At 43.0% G+C, this 14,749-nt stretch overlaps 1 protein-coding gene across 2 annotated transcripts in view; it reads right to left on the bottom strand.

The window, feature by feature from the left end:
- Positions 1-1,542: 1,542 nt before the first annotated feature.
- Positions 1,543-14,749, bottom strand: part of trpc5a (transient receptor potential cation channel, subfamily C, member 5a) — a 179,824-nt gene continuing 166,617 nt past the window's right edge. For both annotated transcript variants that reach the window (XM_079579880.1, XM_079579881.1), the window contains exons 17-18: positions 10,952-11,041; positions 1,543-2,930 (exon numbers count right to left, since the gene is read on the bottom strand). In XM_079579880.1, the coding sequence (XP_079436006.1) occupies positions 1,869-2,930; positions 10,952-11,041 (1,152 nt within the window). In that variant the 3' untranslated portion in view covers positions 1,543-1,868. The remainder of the gene's footprint in view (positions 2,931-10,951; positions 11,042-14,749) is intronic.

The following is a 14,749-nucleotide window of genomic DNA, read 5'->3' as shown; positions in this document are numbered from 1 at the left end:
GGGCTTTCTGCTTAAATAAAGTTACATTTGAGATACTTCTCTAGGCAAAAATACATTGGGTATCAAAAATATAAACATCTTTCATATTACTCCTACTGCTCGGCTGCAATAATGAAGCTTTATCAATGTCCTCCTCTGCTTTATGTAGCATAGGCATTGTGAAAAATGACTATTTAAAGTAAAATGTGCCAATGCTTATGAGCTTTGACTTCACAAGTGGTTACTACACGAAAAGAAAATCCACATTTCTTGACTTTAAACGACTTCATGGCTCTAAGCGACGCACCAGAAGTCGGTTTTGGCAAGTGCGTCTCGATGGCACACGAGGAGTAGCTTGGTTTTGGAGCTGACTAAGAGACACAGTGATCGATGGTTAAAATAGAAAGTTTTTTCAATCCGAAGCTTTGAGTAACATCCCTCATCTAAGAATTGCTTTTGTTCCGCAACAGCCTGAAATTCGAGAACAGACGGGTTAAATACGCCGTAACTAAATGAGTCGTGAAAGGTAAGTCGATGAAAAGTGACGATATCATCTGTTAAAGTGCTAGCATCATTGTAAAAAAGTCTAGAAAAGCTAATATGCTAACGTCGCTAACTAGGCTAAGTACCACACAGTCATGCCAGAGACGTCTAAAAGGGTCGAACTAAGGGGAGAGTATAAAAAACCTCATGCAGTTTCGTGATGGTACAGGCTACAGGTGTCAAGCTAACAGTACATTTCGCTAATGTCGTCTTGCGCTAACGGCTAGTAAAAGCGATACCGTACAGTTTGAGCTCCGTTGAAGTTTGTGTGTGCTTGTGAATGTTTTGCAAAATGGTGCCGAAGATGCCGTGCTGGTGAGGTTTTCCGAAGAAATCCGAGGAGGGCGACGTCAAGCTGCCTTCGCGAAAAGGGGCTGTGTCCGAACGTCCATCCGAGCGATCGCCTAGCGGCTCGAGCTAAAGGCTAACGGAAAGCAGCTAGTGTTGGTTCAGAATGCAACAGGAAACTAATATCTATCTGCTGCTCTCTTCCCATTCTCGCAATGCACTGTGGTCAGGGTTGCCAGGCAGTTTGAACGTCTGCAACATAAAATATATAAGACTGACTGAGCTCTTTCTAATTCCAAAAGTTTCTATCACCTTCAGTTCAGAAGATATCGGCCTTTTTGTCATGGTCCTCCCGTTTTCCAGTTCCAGTCTTGTCTTTGCGATTACTCTGTCCATGTTCTTAGTGTTTTATTTTGACATGTTGATTACCTTAGCCCCGCCCTAAAGTGTTTCACCTGTTCCTTGCATATTTAGACCACTGTGTTTTCCCTTTGTTTTTGCCTGTTTATGCATTTTGGGTCCATTTCCTTTAATCCGTGATACTTTAATCAGATTTTGATCGGCCGATAGCTGAAATGGTAAAATACCCAAATATCGGCCGGCCGATATATCAGCAATCCTCTAGTTGATATTCACTGGTATCAGAATCCACCACCACATTTTATCTCACTCCACATCATTCCACTTGGGGCTGGGTACCATTAGACGATACCATATGACAAAAGATGCCCAATTCTGGGGAAATACTGTGGACCTGGCAACCCTGATTGTTGTCTTTATTGACTCGTCTCGTGACCGACGATCACCTTTACGTTTCACGGTGCATTGTGGGAAATTTTGAGTGAGCTACTAATTTTCTCTGGTCATTCTGAAACTACATAATGACCACTATAGAGTGCACTATGTAGGGAATAGTGTGGACATTCGGGCGCAGCACTAGACTCCTTTGTCGGCGGCCATCTTGCTCCGTGTCTTGTGGCTCCTCCCACCTCTCTCTCTGTCTCTCTCCGTTAAAGGAAAAACAAAACAAACAAAACAGTCATATGACCCAGCTCGTCCTATAGCTGCGTCGTCACCGAATCTTCGATAACCTCGCAACTGTCCTCTATGACATCATCGCAAGGCCCCACCCACCCTCCCATCAGCGAGCCCCGCTCACTCCCCGACATCGGCCCCGCGCCCGACACCCCCCCGACTCCTCCCACGCCGTGGAAAACGTCCTCGCTCGAATCCAGGAGCCGCGAGCTGGACTCGGACATGTTGGAAGCGCAGTGCAGCGACTGGCAGGGGCACGGCGGCGGGCGGGGCAAGGCGCCGAGCAGCGAGTCGCGCCCGTTCGTCCTCCGAGAGGGCGAGTACGGGGACACGCCGACGATACTGTCCGCGGACGACCTGCCGACCTCGTTCAGCCGCGTCTCGCTGCGCGTCACGTGCCCGAAATCGGCGTGTCCGTGGCTGCCCAGCGGCCGCAGCAGCCCGTCGGAGATGGTGAAGCTCGACGCGGTCTGGAGCGGCAGCGGGACGGGCGGGGCTTTGCGCTTGGATCTGGAGAACAGGTAGGACAGGCGCTTGAAGGAGTCCGTTTTGGAGCCGCCGGGGGACGATATCCGCTGCAGCCGGCTTCTCGCGCGCGCCAACGACGACGTGAAGGAGCTCGAGGCCAGCATCGTCGCCGCCGTCGCCGACAACACGTTTGTTTTCAACCCGTTGCTTTTCGGTTTCCCGTCTTCGTCCTCTTCCTCCAACCCCCACTCAAGCCCCTCCCCCTGTCCTCCCTCCTCCACCGCCTCCTCTTCTTCCTCCTCCTCCTCGCCCGACTTCTCCGACATCCCCGAGATGGATCGTACCAGCGCGCCAACGCCGAGGGTGGCTCCCGCCTCGCTGTCCTCCTCCAGCGGGACCATGAAGCTGACTCCTTTGGACGCTTTGGCGGGTTTTTCTCCCGTTCCCGCGCTGCCTCCGGTGCCGCCGTCGCCCGACTCGCTGTCGTCCTCCGATGGCGTGTTGCCGTCGTCTCGCGGCGTGTCGCTCGAGGACGAGTAGTGTCTCCGCGGGAGTCGCCGGTTGCCCAGAAGATCCAGGACTTCGTAGCGGAAACTGGAGATGTCCTGCTTCAGCTCCTGCAAGAAGAAAGCGAGATTGTTGTGAAGATTTGACAAAATAAGGGTTTGTTTTTGGGAGGATTAACAGAAATATAATGTTGAAGTAAAAAGTGCCGTCTCTGGAGATGTGTGCCAATTAACAAGAACAAAACTGGTTTGAGGATCACACTTGAGAAATCCCTCTGCTTGTGTGGTTTCACTCGCCCAAATCTCAAAAGGTCGACACTAACTTTTGTTTTCTGTTTGTTTTAAAACGTGTCCAAACTTCCTAACTTATCTCAGTCAAAGTAAACAGCAAGACTTGAAGAAAAAAGAGAGGATGATGAATTTTGGATCGTTTTATGATTGTATTAACATTTGAGCGAAGAGAACAAGAATCTGATGCATGTTTGAAGAGGTTTTTTTTGACATAATGACCCCATGAAGACGGGAAAGTGTGTTGTTTGCAAATGGAATTCCTAAACACACAACAAGGACATACAAAAGTTAGCCTGTCCATCCAGAATACACACTTTTCCTCTTCTTTACAAAGATCTATATCTAGATGTATCTGGGATCAAGGGTGATTTCTTTGAATCCCCGATGGGTGTCATTGACAAGCCTATTAACCAATCAGAGAAAAGCAGGATATGACGCAAACGGTATGAAGAGCGGAGACAAATGTGGGCGATCTGTGCCACTTTTGCCACAAGAACTGAAGGATACAAGGAGTCATTAGCAACTGTTCAAGAAATCAGCACAAATGCGTGATGGCTTTTTCAATCAATGTTCGTTTGGAATGGGATGAAAAACCTTTCAATAGATGTCCATCCATCCATCCATCCATCCATCCATCCATCCATCCATCCATCCATCCATCCATCCATCCATCCATCCATCCATCCATCCATCCATCCATCCATCCATCCATCCATCCATCTTCTTCCATCACAGTGCACCAGCCCCTTATGGCTCCTCCTGCAGGTGGTGGGCCTCACGATTAACCAGGCCTGTTGGTCTCTCATAAGGGGCTTCTGAACCGCTCTTTGTCTGACCCGTCACCCAGGACCTGTTTGCCCTGGGAGACCCTACCAGGGACACAAAGCCCTCAACAACAGAGCTCCAGGATCATTCGGGCTCAAACCCCTCCACCACGTTAAGGTGGCAGTTCTAGGGGAGGCCATGTATAAATAAAGGACTTTTAATTTTACTACATGACTCGAGTAAGCCGGACCTGTTTTTGCCTTTTGACTGCTTACACCACTGTCCTACAAGCGAGTCTCAGCTCACTTATTCATGTATGTTCAGCCCAGTCTTTGAAGAGCACCAGTCAACCTTTCACGATTCTCCCACACCATTGATGCACTCTGCATCTTTTGTGTTTTAGAAGAAAAACTACATAGAGAAGATGAAGCATCAACATCGCAGGAACATTCTTGTTAAGTACATTTAACATTATATTTTACTAGTGGTTAATTTGGTTCCTGGTTCCTTTTTCAACTAAGGAATATAACAAATGACTCAAACAAAACATGGTAATATATTAGTCATTACAATCAAAGTAGCTCGAGTTAAAAGTGCATTTAGATGGTTTGTATTGATGCACGTGACATTGCTCCGTTTTACATGACTATTTTCAGTTTAGATTTTGTCAAAAGTAACTCAAAGTAACTCAAAGCAGTGTAACTCAGCTACATTTTTGAAACAGTAATGTGTAATACAAACAGATTACAGATACAGATTTGATTGGCTGTTTGCAAAGTTCCAGACGGCCAGGCAAAACAAAAGCCACCATCTCTTCCCTTCTCTACACAATACTTTCTGGATATTATCTTCTCGTCTTCTCTATTATCTGCACGCCTAGGCCTAAATGTATTTAATCTGCACTTTATCTCCTGCTTGTCGTCTGATTATCACTAACACGCCCCTGATAGCTGCCCAGACAAAGTGGATTTTTACCAGGAAATGCACCCAGCTTCATCAGGGTGTGATTCCACGAGCCTGCACTTTGCCTCCCGTGCTTTGTGACCCTAATTGCTTCTCTTCCCTCCTCACAGATTCCTCATGTTGTCAGCACTATTGCATTCGCGACCTCATATTCCGCGGGTCAACAGCCGACGTTGCATTACATCATGTGGTGACTCGAGGCGGTGATTGGACACGCGTTTCCCTCGACACTTTGACCCTCGTGCTCCTCCTATAGCCACATACTGGAGGCTCTTTGGTCCTGAGGGGCTGGTCCATACGTGAGCGCAAACACGGCCCATCTGACCCTCTGCTCTCACACCATCTGACTTCATATGTTTCACTACATCCATCCCTACGAGGGCGAGACACACAGCTTTAACATAACAGTTAAAATGGCCCAAGTTGGTAATATTTTGAGGGACAACATCAGGTTTAAACTTAAGGAAATCTTTGGTTGATGTACAGTATTTAACCCCTTAACTCCCACCTGAACCAAGCACATTTTTGGCTTTACCCCAGTCCAAAAGCCTCTGGAAAAAAGCTGTGAAAATAGCAACAAAACTGAGACGAAAACAATGATGGAAATGTGACAAAAAAGTGAGAAAACATTGACAAAAAAGTGAAAAAAAATTAATGAAAAAGTGGCAAAAATGTCACAAAAATGGACACAAAATTGATAAAAAATGAAAGAAAAAAAAAGACAAAAATGTGATAAAAATGACAAAAAAATGACAAAAAAGTTACAAAGATGAGTTGAACACCCAACAAAAAAATGATGGAAAAAAAAATCTGATGACGTGAGGAAAAAGATCCTCTCGGTTCAGGCGGGAGTTAAGAGGTTAATACAGATACAATTCAGTCTTTGAAATAAACAAAAAAATCAGTAATAATTCTAAATGCATCTTATTTTCTGGGGTTCAAAGCTCAATAAATCAGAATTAGATATTGAATAATAGTAATAGGTACGGCTCTTTATTGGGAGTCAAGTCTTTGGGATCCGTTCACTTCAAAGAGCCGTTCAAAAGACTGGCTCTTTTTAATGTAACGCCAACTATCAATCAATCAATCAAAGTTTATTTATATAGCACTTTACAGCAACACCAGGAGGACCAAAGTGCTTCACAGAAAGATAAAACACATTTAAAAACACCAAATAATTGCAACCTAGACACAATTCAGTGCTCAAGTATTAAAAGCAAGTTTGAAGAGATGTGTCTTTAATCTGGACTTAAAAAGGGACAGGTCCGTGAGAACACGCAGACTGAGGGGCAGGCTGTTCCACAGTTTAGGCGCGGCAACAACAAAGGAACGATCGCCCCACTGTTTGTACCGGGACCTGGGCACGTCCAGAACCATCTGATGGGCAGACCGGAGAGCTCTGCTGGGGCGATGTACGGTCAACAACTCAGACAAATAAAAAGGAGCGAGACCATGGAGGGCTTTAAAAACAACTAGATAACTCTATCTAAACTCCGGCCGTCAAGATGATTTAATCCAGCCCCAGACTTCCCTGGTACATTAAAAGCATTACGTTTCTCGCCCATTCCTGTGCGGAGTTATGAATTGTTAAAGAGGGGGTATTGTGCTTTTTTCTATCACATAGCACCAGTCTATATCACACTACAATGATGACCAAACCTTCTGTTGGTCTGTAAATGCAGTAAATTAGAATAACTGCCTTGTATAAAATGTCTCTCTCAAAATGGCTGTAGTGAATGTCTTGAAATAGGCCTCTGTCTCTTTAAGAACCTCTGAGCCTTTCAGACACGCCCCCTCCACACGCTGTCTGTGGCATCAGTGGGGAGGGGGTTCTGCTGAGGAGCAGTGGTTGGTTACTCGGCTGGTGACGAAAGCTCGGAGGCGTCTCCAGGAGGTGGGGGCGTTCCTAGGAGGACTCAGGCAAACCTATCCCTAAAATGGCCGCCATCAGAGTTTTTACAGATTACTCAAAAAAACGTGAATGTGCCAAGGCAACACTTCAGGCATGTTTTTAATGAGGGAATGACATAATAACATGATGTAAAGCTTAAAAAAGTTGATTTTGCATAATACCCCCACTTTAAAGAAAATAACCAGTGTGCTAATTCCAGCCACTAGGGGGCAGTTTAAATTAAAAAAAGGAAAGATTTCCTTTCCTGTCCAGCAGAGGGCACTGAAATAGGAAATGAACAACACATTGTCACATTAACACATTATTAACAAATCATTTACCATCTGTTTTTAATCTGAGATAATTCCACGTACCCCCAGGGGTCCCTGTACCTCTGGTTATTAAACACAGTGAACATATCCTGGAAATGGGGCTTAAAAAGGGTTTTATTAACATTATTTCTGTGTCTCAGCATTGGCATTTTATGATTTATAATTTGAAATCATGTGTCTGTAAGAATTAAACAGTAACAACAGATAACAGAGCTGGTGAGACTTTGACTGGGGCTCCTCCTACTGGCAGCTGCTGGAATAACTTATTAAAAACTGACTTTGTTCTCGAAATGATACAATGCTGGACTCAGTGTGTGTTTTTAAATATTTGGAGGACAGTTAGATCCAAGTTGTGATGCTGTTGGTCCAGGGACAGCATTAAAGGAGCCGCGATTTGAACCTCTGACCTTTAAGATCTCTCACGCCAACATAACAACCTCTGAATGTGAGCGGAGCCTGCTGTATGTTTTCCCCGGCCCTCGCGGAGCTCAAACGTCCCACACGCCTCCGTCCCGTGGGCCTCGCGCTGCAGCTGATGCTTCGGTTTCTCCTAAACTCTCTCTCACGCGCCGCGACCGAGCGAAGGATGATGTTATGTTTTCAACTGCAAACCCGGAGGAATCATTCCGCTCCAGAAGCCGACGCCGTCCTGGGACCGGAGCAGCCACGGATTATTAGGAGAGGAGGGTTTGGAGGGAAAAGAGCGGGGAAATAACGGCACATGAGGGTTTTATGGACTCGCTCCTTTGAAACGGTCACGGAAAAATAGGAAACATTAGCCATATTTATTCAAGCTTTTTTGCTTTCGATACCGATACTGGGGTTTTGAATATCTGCCGATATCATTGACCAATACCGAGAGACTTTCTGAAAAGTGATTTTCCTTGGCATGATGTTACAGATCAATTATCAATTATATTTATTAATAAACTCATTTGTTACCATTTAATAAGGATCACTGGATTATCAGCACTATCTTTGGGACAGGCTATTTTATATTTAACCTCTTAACCTCTTCCTGCCTGAAGTGAACACATTTTCTCAAAGTTCAGCTTTACCCAAATCTACAAGCTTCTTGAAAAAAAAGAAAAAAAAAAAAAAGCCGACAAAAATGAGACGTAAATGAGACAAAAAAGCAACAAAAAATTATAAAAAAAATTCAAAAAATGACAAAACACACACAAAAAATGTACCAAAAAGCAACAAAAAACATCTTAGCTTTCAAATCAGGCGTTACTGAGTCCTATGGTCTGTGAGCTTTTAGATTTGGGCACAGCTGAACTGGAGAAAACACACTTGCTTAATATAAACAGCTCACATAAAGTGATTTGATCATGTGCATTACAAATATATCAGTTAAAATACAATGTGGCTACTTTAGGTATGTCTATCATAGTGTCTGACCGTTACCGCTAGCATTAGCATGCTAAGGCTAAAGCTAGCTCAGTGATTAAATTCTCCAGGTTCTGAGCTTCAGAACGAGGTAGATAGATCGGTGAAAGTTGAGTTTTTCAAAGCTGTGAGAGCCAAAACTGGTATCGGTTCAGTTTCGGATATTTGTTGTCAATACTCAATATCTTTTATAGTATCGACTCGTTTGATGCCTGTTGGTCCACCTTACACCTTAAGTACACCTTGACCTTAGCATTAAAGAATCAACGAAACAACTAAAGCGTGATGATAAAAACAAGGAAGAAGCTTGGGTGAGTTTTGAAGGTCTTTGTTTTCAAATTAGCCGTTACACTGGCCTATAGGCTGAAAACTCTCAGGTCAAGAAGCTTTTAGATTTGGGTGAAACTGGAGAAAATGTGGGGGTTAAGTCTACAGAAAACTGTCTCCACTGGCAAATTTAACTTTAAAATAGTGATACGTATGCAAGAGATCTGCTCAAATCTCTATAGGACAGATGATAGCACTGCTTCAAGAGAAAAACGTCATGAGGCTGAGGTTAAATATCTTCATCGGCATCGGACGCAGAGTCTTCTTTCTTCAACCGCTTTCCCCGTCACTGCACAAAAAATGTTCCCTCCTTTTAGCGATTTACTCCACTGACCCCGCTCTTGTATAATCCTCTCTCTGGCCACATTTGCTTTGGCGTCCGAGTCCTTGGACACGGCGAGCTCTGGCACAGACGCCGAGCTCCTGGACGGGTCTGAGACCGGACTCGTTTAACAGCTGCACTCGGGCGCCATGATGTTCCCCGCGCTCTGGCCCCGGAGAGTCACCGAGGGTCCGGCGGGAGCTGCCTCTGGCCTGAACTGCACTTTCTGTTCCAGCGAGAGGCACCGGACAGCAGCTGGGACCGGCCTGGAGCTAAGTGGGACGTCATTTCTTATTTTTTAACAGTAATCGAAAAGCAATGTTTAGTTGTAGTTGTCAAAGAAAGTCATTTACACCGGGCTGTGGCTGGAAGCATGGTTAGGCTAGTGCTAGGCTAGTGCATGTCTATGGTAACTAGTAGCCTGCATTAAAAACAGTATGACCCAAGCAAAGTGCACCTGAGGCAAATCACCTATAACACCAGACGACCCATATAAATGTCTGTGTCGACTGAATAATTCTTGAAATATAACCATTTTGCATTTTAAAGAACTTATATTTGAGCAGCATCAGCTTCCTGGTTGTAGCTACGCAGCGGCGGAGTGATCTGTTCGGTTACCGGGTCTACAGTAGTTTGTTTACCTGTGGCCGCATTACTACACGTGGAATTCACAAAGGAGCTTTCTACAAATCAGATATGGCAACGTTTGGAGGACGAGCCCATGATTTTGAAGAGGTTTTTAATGCAGGCTACTAGTTACCATAGACATGCACTAGCCTAGCATTAGCCTAGCACCACTAAACTCTTCAAATATAAGAACTGCATGAGTTAAAAAAATATATATCTCCAGAAATCAACAACACTCTGGATAACTAGGAAATGAGGCCCTATGTCAAAAATCCTTAAATATCGCTTTAAGACGAGACGAGAGCTGATTGACGAGAAATGAAGAGTGTTTTGAAGTGCAGGATTAGGGCGGGGCATCGCTAAATTTTTTTTGATACCGGTACTTTAACGATACTTGGTTTTCAATACCGATACCTGAACAATACTTTTACTGTACTACATAGTATACTATACTAAAATATTTGTCATGTAGAACCATCAAACAGATAAATAATGTTAATGTATTCCTTTTCCTTCCATTTAATTTCTTTTGCATTTGAATCATTTGTTTGAGGTCAAACAACCAAGAAACTTTAACGACAAATTTCCCAAATATTCCATATTTTTAAAATTTTTCCTTTTATGAATTTCCACAGATTTGTCATTTTTTTTCTATTTTTTTTTCTGTTTTTAATTTTATTTTTTCATATACATTTTTCATAAATTTCCCCCAATTTTTCAATTTTTTTCTACATTTTTTCTACATTTTTTGTTACATTTTACACCCCAGACTTTTTCCACTTCCCCCCCACACACAATTTTCCCCCTTTTTTTATTCTTTTTTTTTTTACTTGCGTTTCACTTTTTTTTTTTTGAATTGTGATGACCAACAGCATTAAAACTTGTATATAAAGATTTCTATATTTACCCACTTTTATTTTTTCGATACCAGTAGAACCTAAACCTTTTTTATTCAAGACCAGGTACCCAGCCCTACACAAGATGCAGAGATGGTTGTTCTACTCTCTCACTTCCTCTCTCTGAGCCGCTGCTGCAGGACCGATGGGCAGCCCACTGAAAACAGTCCAGCTAACGAGGGTCTTGTTCATTTCGGATTAGACTCATTAAAACAACAGGGCTTATTAGAGCAGAGCGAATGGTAAGGATGAACAAAACAAAACACAAATAAATGAAAGTATGGAGAGACAAGGGCACTGGGGGGGGCAGGGGCTCAAGTCCTGACCTTGAAGTTCTCCTCGGTGAGCCCCTCGTCCGTCTTGGCGCTGCGGATCATGGCCGCCACGTACCTCTTCACCAGGCTTCGGATCACCTCCTGCACAAACCACACGCTTCATTACAAACCACTACATTCCTGAGGTCAGATGTTATCACGTACAAAAAGGTACATTCGCTTCTAAACCACCTTTAACATTCATCTTCACAACATTTCGTTTTCCTCTTTGTCGTCTTTGTACATTTCCATTGTTCTGACAAATGGAGACTTTCCTGAATTCTGAAGTTTGCTCAAAAGGAAAGGCTTTTTTATTTATAACTGCGAGACACTGCACTTTCTTCAGGTTTCTAAACAAGTTCGATCGACCCATAAATCTCTTTTATCATTTCACTGAACAAACATTCTTTGGTAGATTTATTCAGAAATTGTTCCTTCGAAGGCTGACGAAAGATTTCTTAAAGTTTCAGGACGAGATTTAGCCTTAAAACCAAAATGTTTCATTCGTCAATTTGACAATATTAAAGATCTTTTTTAAACCAAAAATCAAGGTGAAATTAGATTTGTTTTTAAAATATCCATCGGCAAAATCATCTGTACATTAAAATCAGTCTCTTTAACCTGTTAGCCCCCACCTGAACCGAGCACATTTTCTCCAGTTTGGCTTTACCCAAATCTAAAAGCTTCTTGATAAAGATGACAAAAGAGCGATGAAAATGCATTGAAAAGTGACAAAAATTGATTGAAAAAGTGACAAAAATGCAACAAAAAAGTGACAAAAATGTAACAAAAATGCTACAAAAAAGTGACAAAAAAGTGACAAAAATGTAACAAAAAAGTGACAAAAAAGCTACAAAAAAGTGACAAAAATGTAACAAAAATGCTACAAAAAAGTGACAAAAATGCTACAAAAAAGTGACAAAAAAGTGACAAAAATGTAACAAAAAAGTGACAAATAAGCTACAAAAAAGTGACAAAAATGCAACAAAAAGAGATGAAAAAGTGGCAAAAATGTGACGAAGAACAAAAAAGCAAAAAAAAAAAAATCTACAAAAAAAAAAGTTATAATGTGACGACAACAGGGCAACAATGCAAGGAAAAAGATCCGTTTATATCGGTTTTGTAGGTCTTAGCTTTCAAATAAGACATTACTCTGGCCTTTAGGCTGCAACTCCAGTCAAGAAGCTTTTAGATTTGGGTGAAGCTGAACCGTATGTGCTCAGTTAAGGGTTATTATAAACCTACAGACATCAGATTGAAACAAAATAAGGCCTTCTATATGTTAAAGTGTCCATCCAGAGTCATGTTGCTGATTTCTAAAAGACGTCCCAGTGTTTGTTCTAAAAGCGTTCCTCCTCGTCTCCTCTGCCGTGAGGATGGCATTATTCGCAGCATTAAAAAAAAACTGTCTGCTTGTCAGTCTTTTGGTGAAAGCGCGTATTTGTTTGTCCGGGACCGATTGAATAAGAGGCGGTGACCCGCGCTGATTGGCGAGGGTGAGCTGCCTTTTACCGACAGTTGGTGCCGGGTGCCGTCCGCCCACGCCACACCTGTGTGCGGGCGCCGAGGCTGCCACTGCTGCCGGCGCCGCTGCCAAGGCTCCGGCAGCACGCGGCCAATCACTCTTTAAAACAGCACGCGGCCAATCGCTCTTTAAAACAGCACGCGGCCAATCGCTCGCTCAAATCCAATCACTTCTCAAAAAGGGAGACTGGCTTTAATGAGGCGCTTCGTCAGGGTTTGTTTACAACGACTTTGGTGTTTTTGTGACTTAAAGCGGGTTATTAGGCTGAATCCACTTCTGTGAGCGTTTTACCGTAATATAATGTTGTTCTCTCAGCGAAAACAGGCCTGGAGCTGTGTTTAAAGCTGCTAGCGCATCTTTGAGTGATCTTTGAATCTCCCTACATGTCCAAGTAACGCATTTCTCACCTCTCCATCTCCTGCTAAGTTGAATTGTCTTATCGAGGAGCAAAAACGCTCGCCGTAGCTTCAACAAAGGAGGGAGATGATGGGACTCTTGATATCAGGAAGGGAAACTACTGGATTTCAGCTGCTTTAGATCAACGCTGCATTTTCTGACCAACAAAAGGTCCCTTTAATTGTGCCTAGCCCAGCGTTATCACAGGAGCAATATCTAGCTGTAGAAAGTTTTTGAAAATAGGCACCAGGCTTGTTCAGAACGTGTCTAAAGTCCAATGCTGTGCAATGTAAAACTAGCTTGTTCTGCCGCCGCTTTATGGAGGTACTACAGCAATGGCGTCCCCTAGCGTCATCGTCGTCTGTCAGTTCAGCGCTTTAGCCACAGCCAGAGGTCGGCGCCAAAACCAGTGGAAAAGTGGCTTAAATGTAAGATAGTCAAGGCCATGGGAACCCAGGGTGCTGAGGGTACTGCCCTTTGTGGATACTGTGTGTGTCGGATTTAGATTAGACAACCCACCTGGTACACACACTACTGGAAACTCTTGGGCTTCTTCATGTGGTACTTAAGAGTCATCTGCAATTTTAGAGTTTATTCATTTTAATTAGAGGCAATTTCTACTTAAAGTGGGCCTGTCATGCATATGGGGCTTAAAGAGTGGGTATTTGGTTAATTAACCCCTTAACTCCCTCCTGAACCGAGCACATTTTCTCCAGTTTGGCTTTACCCCAGTCCTAAAGCTTATGGAAAAAAGCTGTGAAAATAGCAACAAAACTGAGACCAAAACAATGATGGAAATGTGACAAAAAAGTGGGAAAACATTGACAAAAAAGTGACGAAAAATGTAGGAAAAAGTGGCAATAATGTCACAAAAAATGGACGAAAAAATGACCAAAATGTGACAAAAAATGACAAAAATGACAAAAATTTGACAAAAAAATTACAAAAATTTGACCAAAAAATGACCAAAAAATGACAAAAATGTGACAAAAATGTTATACAAAATTGACGCAAAAAATCACAAAAAATGTGACAAAAAATGACAAAAAAATTACAAAAAAGTTACAAAAAAAGGATGGAAAAAAAATCTGATGACGTGAGGAAAAAGATCCTCTCGGTTCAGGCGGGAGTTAAGAGGTTAAAAAACACATCTTTATCACTCTGTTGGTTGAAAAATGCAACATTGATCTAAAACAGCTAAACTTCCTGGTTTTCAAATGATCCCACGATATACTCCTCTTGCTCCCCTTTGCTGTGCAGCTGTTGCAAAGACAATACTTTTGAGAAACCAATGCATAAAAAGTGTTTGCAAACTGTTGACCGGTACTGTCGGACCTTTTTGGGAGAAGAACGGCCACTGGGGAAGATTCAAAGATCACTCAATGTTGCGCTAGCGGCTTAAAACACTAAACCACTTGGTAACAGAGCGAAAACCTTTAAAAAGTCTATTTTGCAAAACACCACCCTTTCAAAACGTTCTTCTGGCACCTAAACATTGTCATTTTATAATTTGAAGGATGAGTTTGTGGCACTAAAACACCAGGGTCAGGGCTAACGAAGAGTTTGCCTGGAGCTCCCCCTGCAGGCAGCAGTGGGAATGACTTATTTAATCAAACAGTGAGCCAGAACTGATCCAGTGTTTGATTATGGACTTCAACATAAGTTTTGTAGCTTCAGTTGAAGAAGAAACGACCAAAGGGAAGAGGATTAAACACAAAACCGCATGAATGAAGTGAAACACTGCACTCCAGGTCAGTTTTTGATGAGGTTTTAAAGTGTAACACACTCTTAAATCTCGATTCAGAACCTTTAAACTTCATCTCCTGCGCCAGGTCCTTTATTAAAAAGCTTCAAAGCAGGACGTGGGTCGTGAAACAGCGCACAGTCAT

Source organism: Gobius niger (genome assembly GCF_951799975.1).
Source record: "Gobius niger genome assembly, chromosome: 21".
NCBI lineage: Eukaryota > Metazoa > Chordata > Actinopteri > Gobiiformes > Gobiidae > Gobius > Gobius niger.
This window is presented reverse-complemented; position numbering and strand designations above follow the sequence as displayed.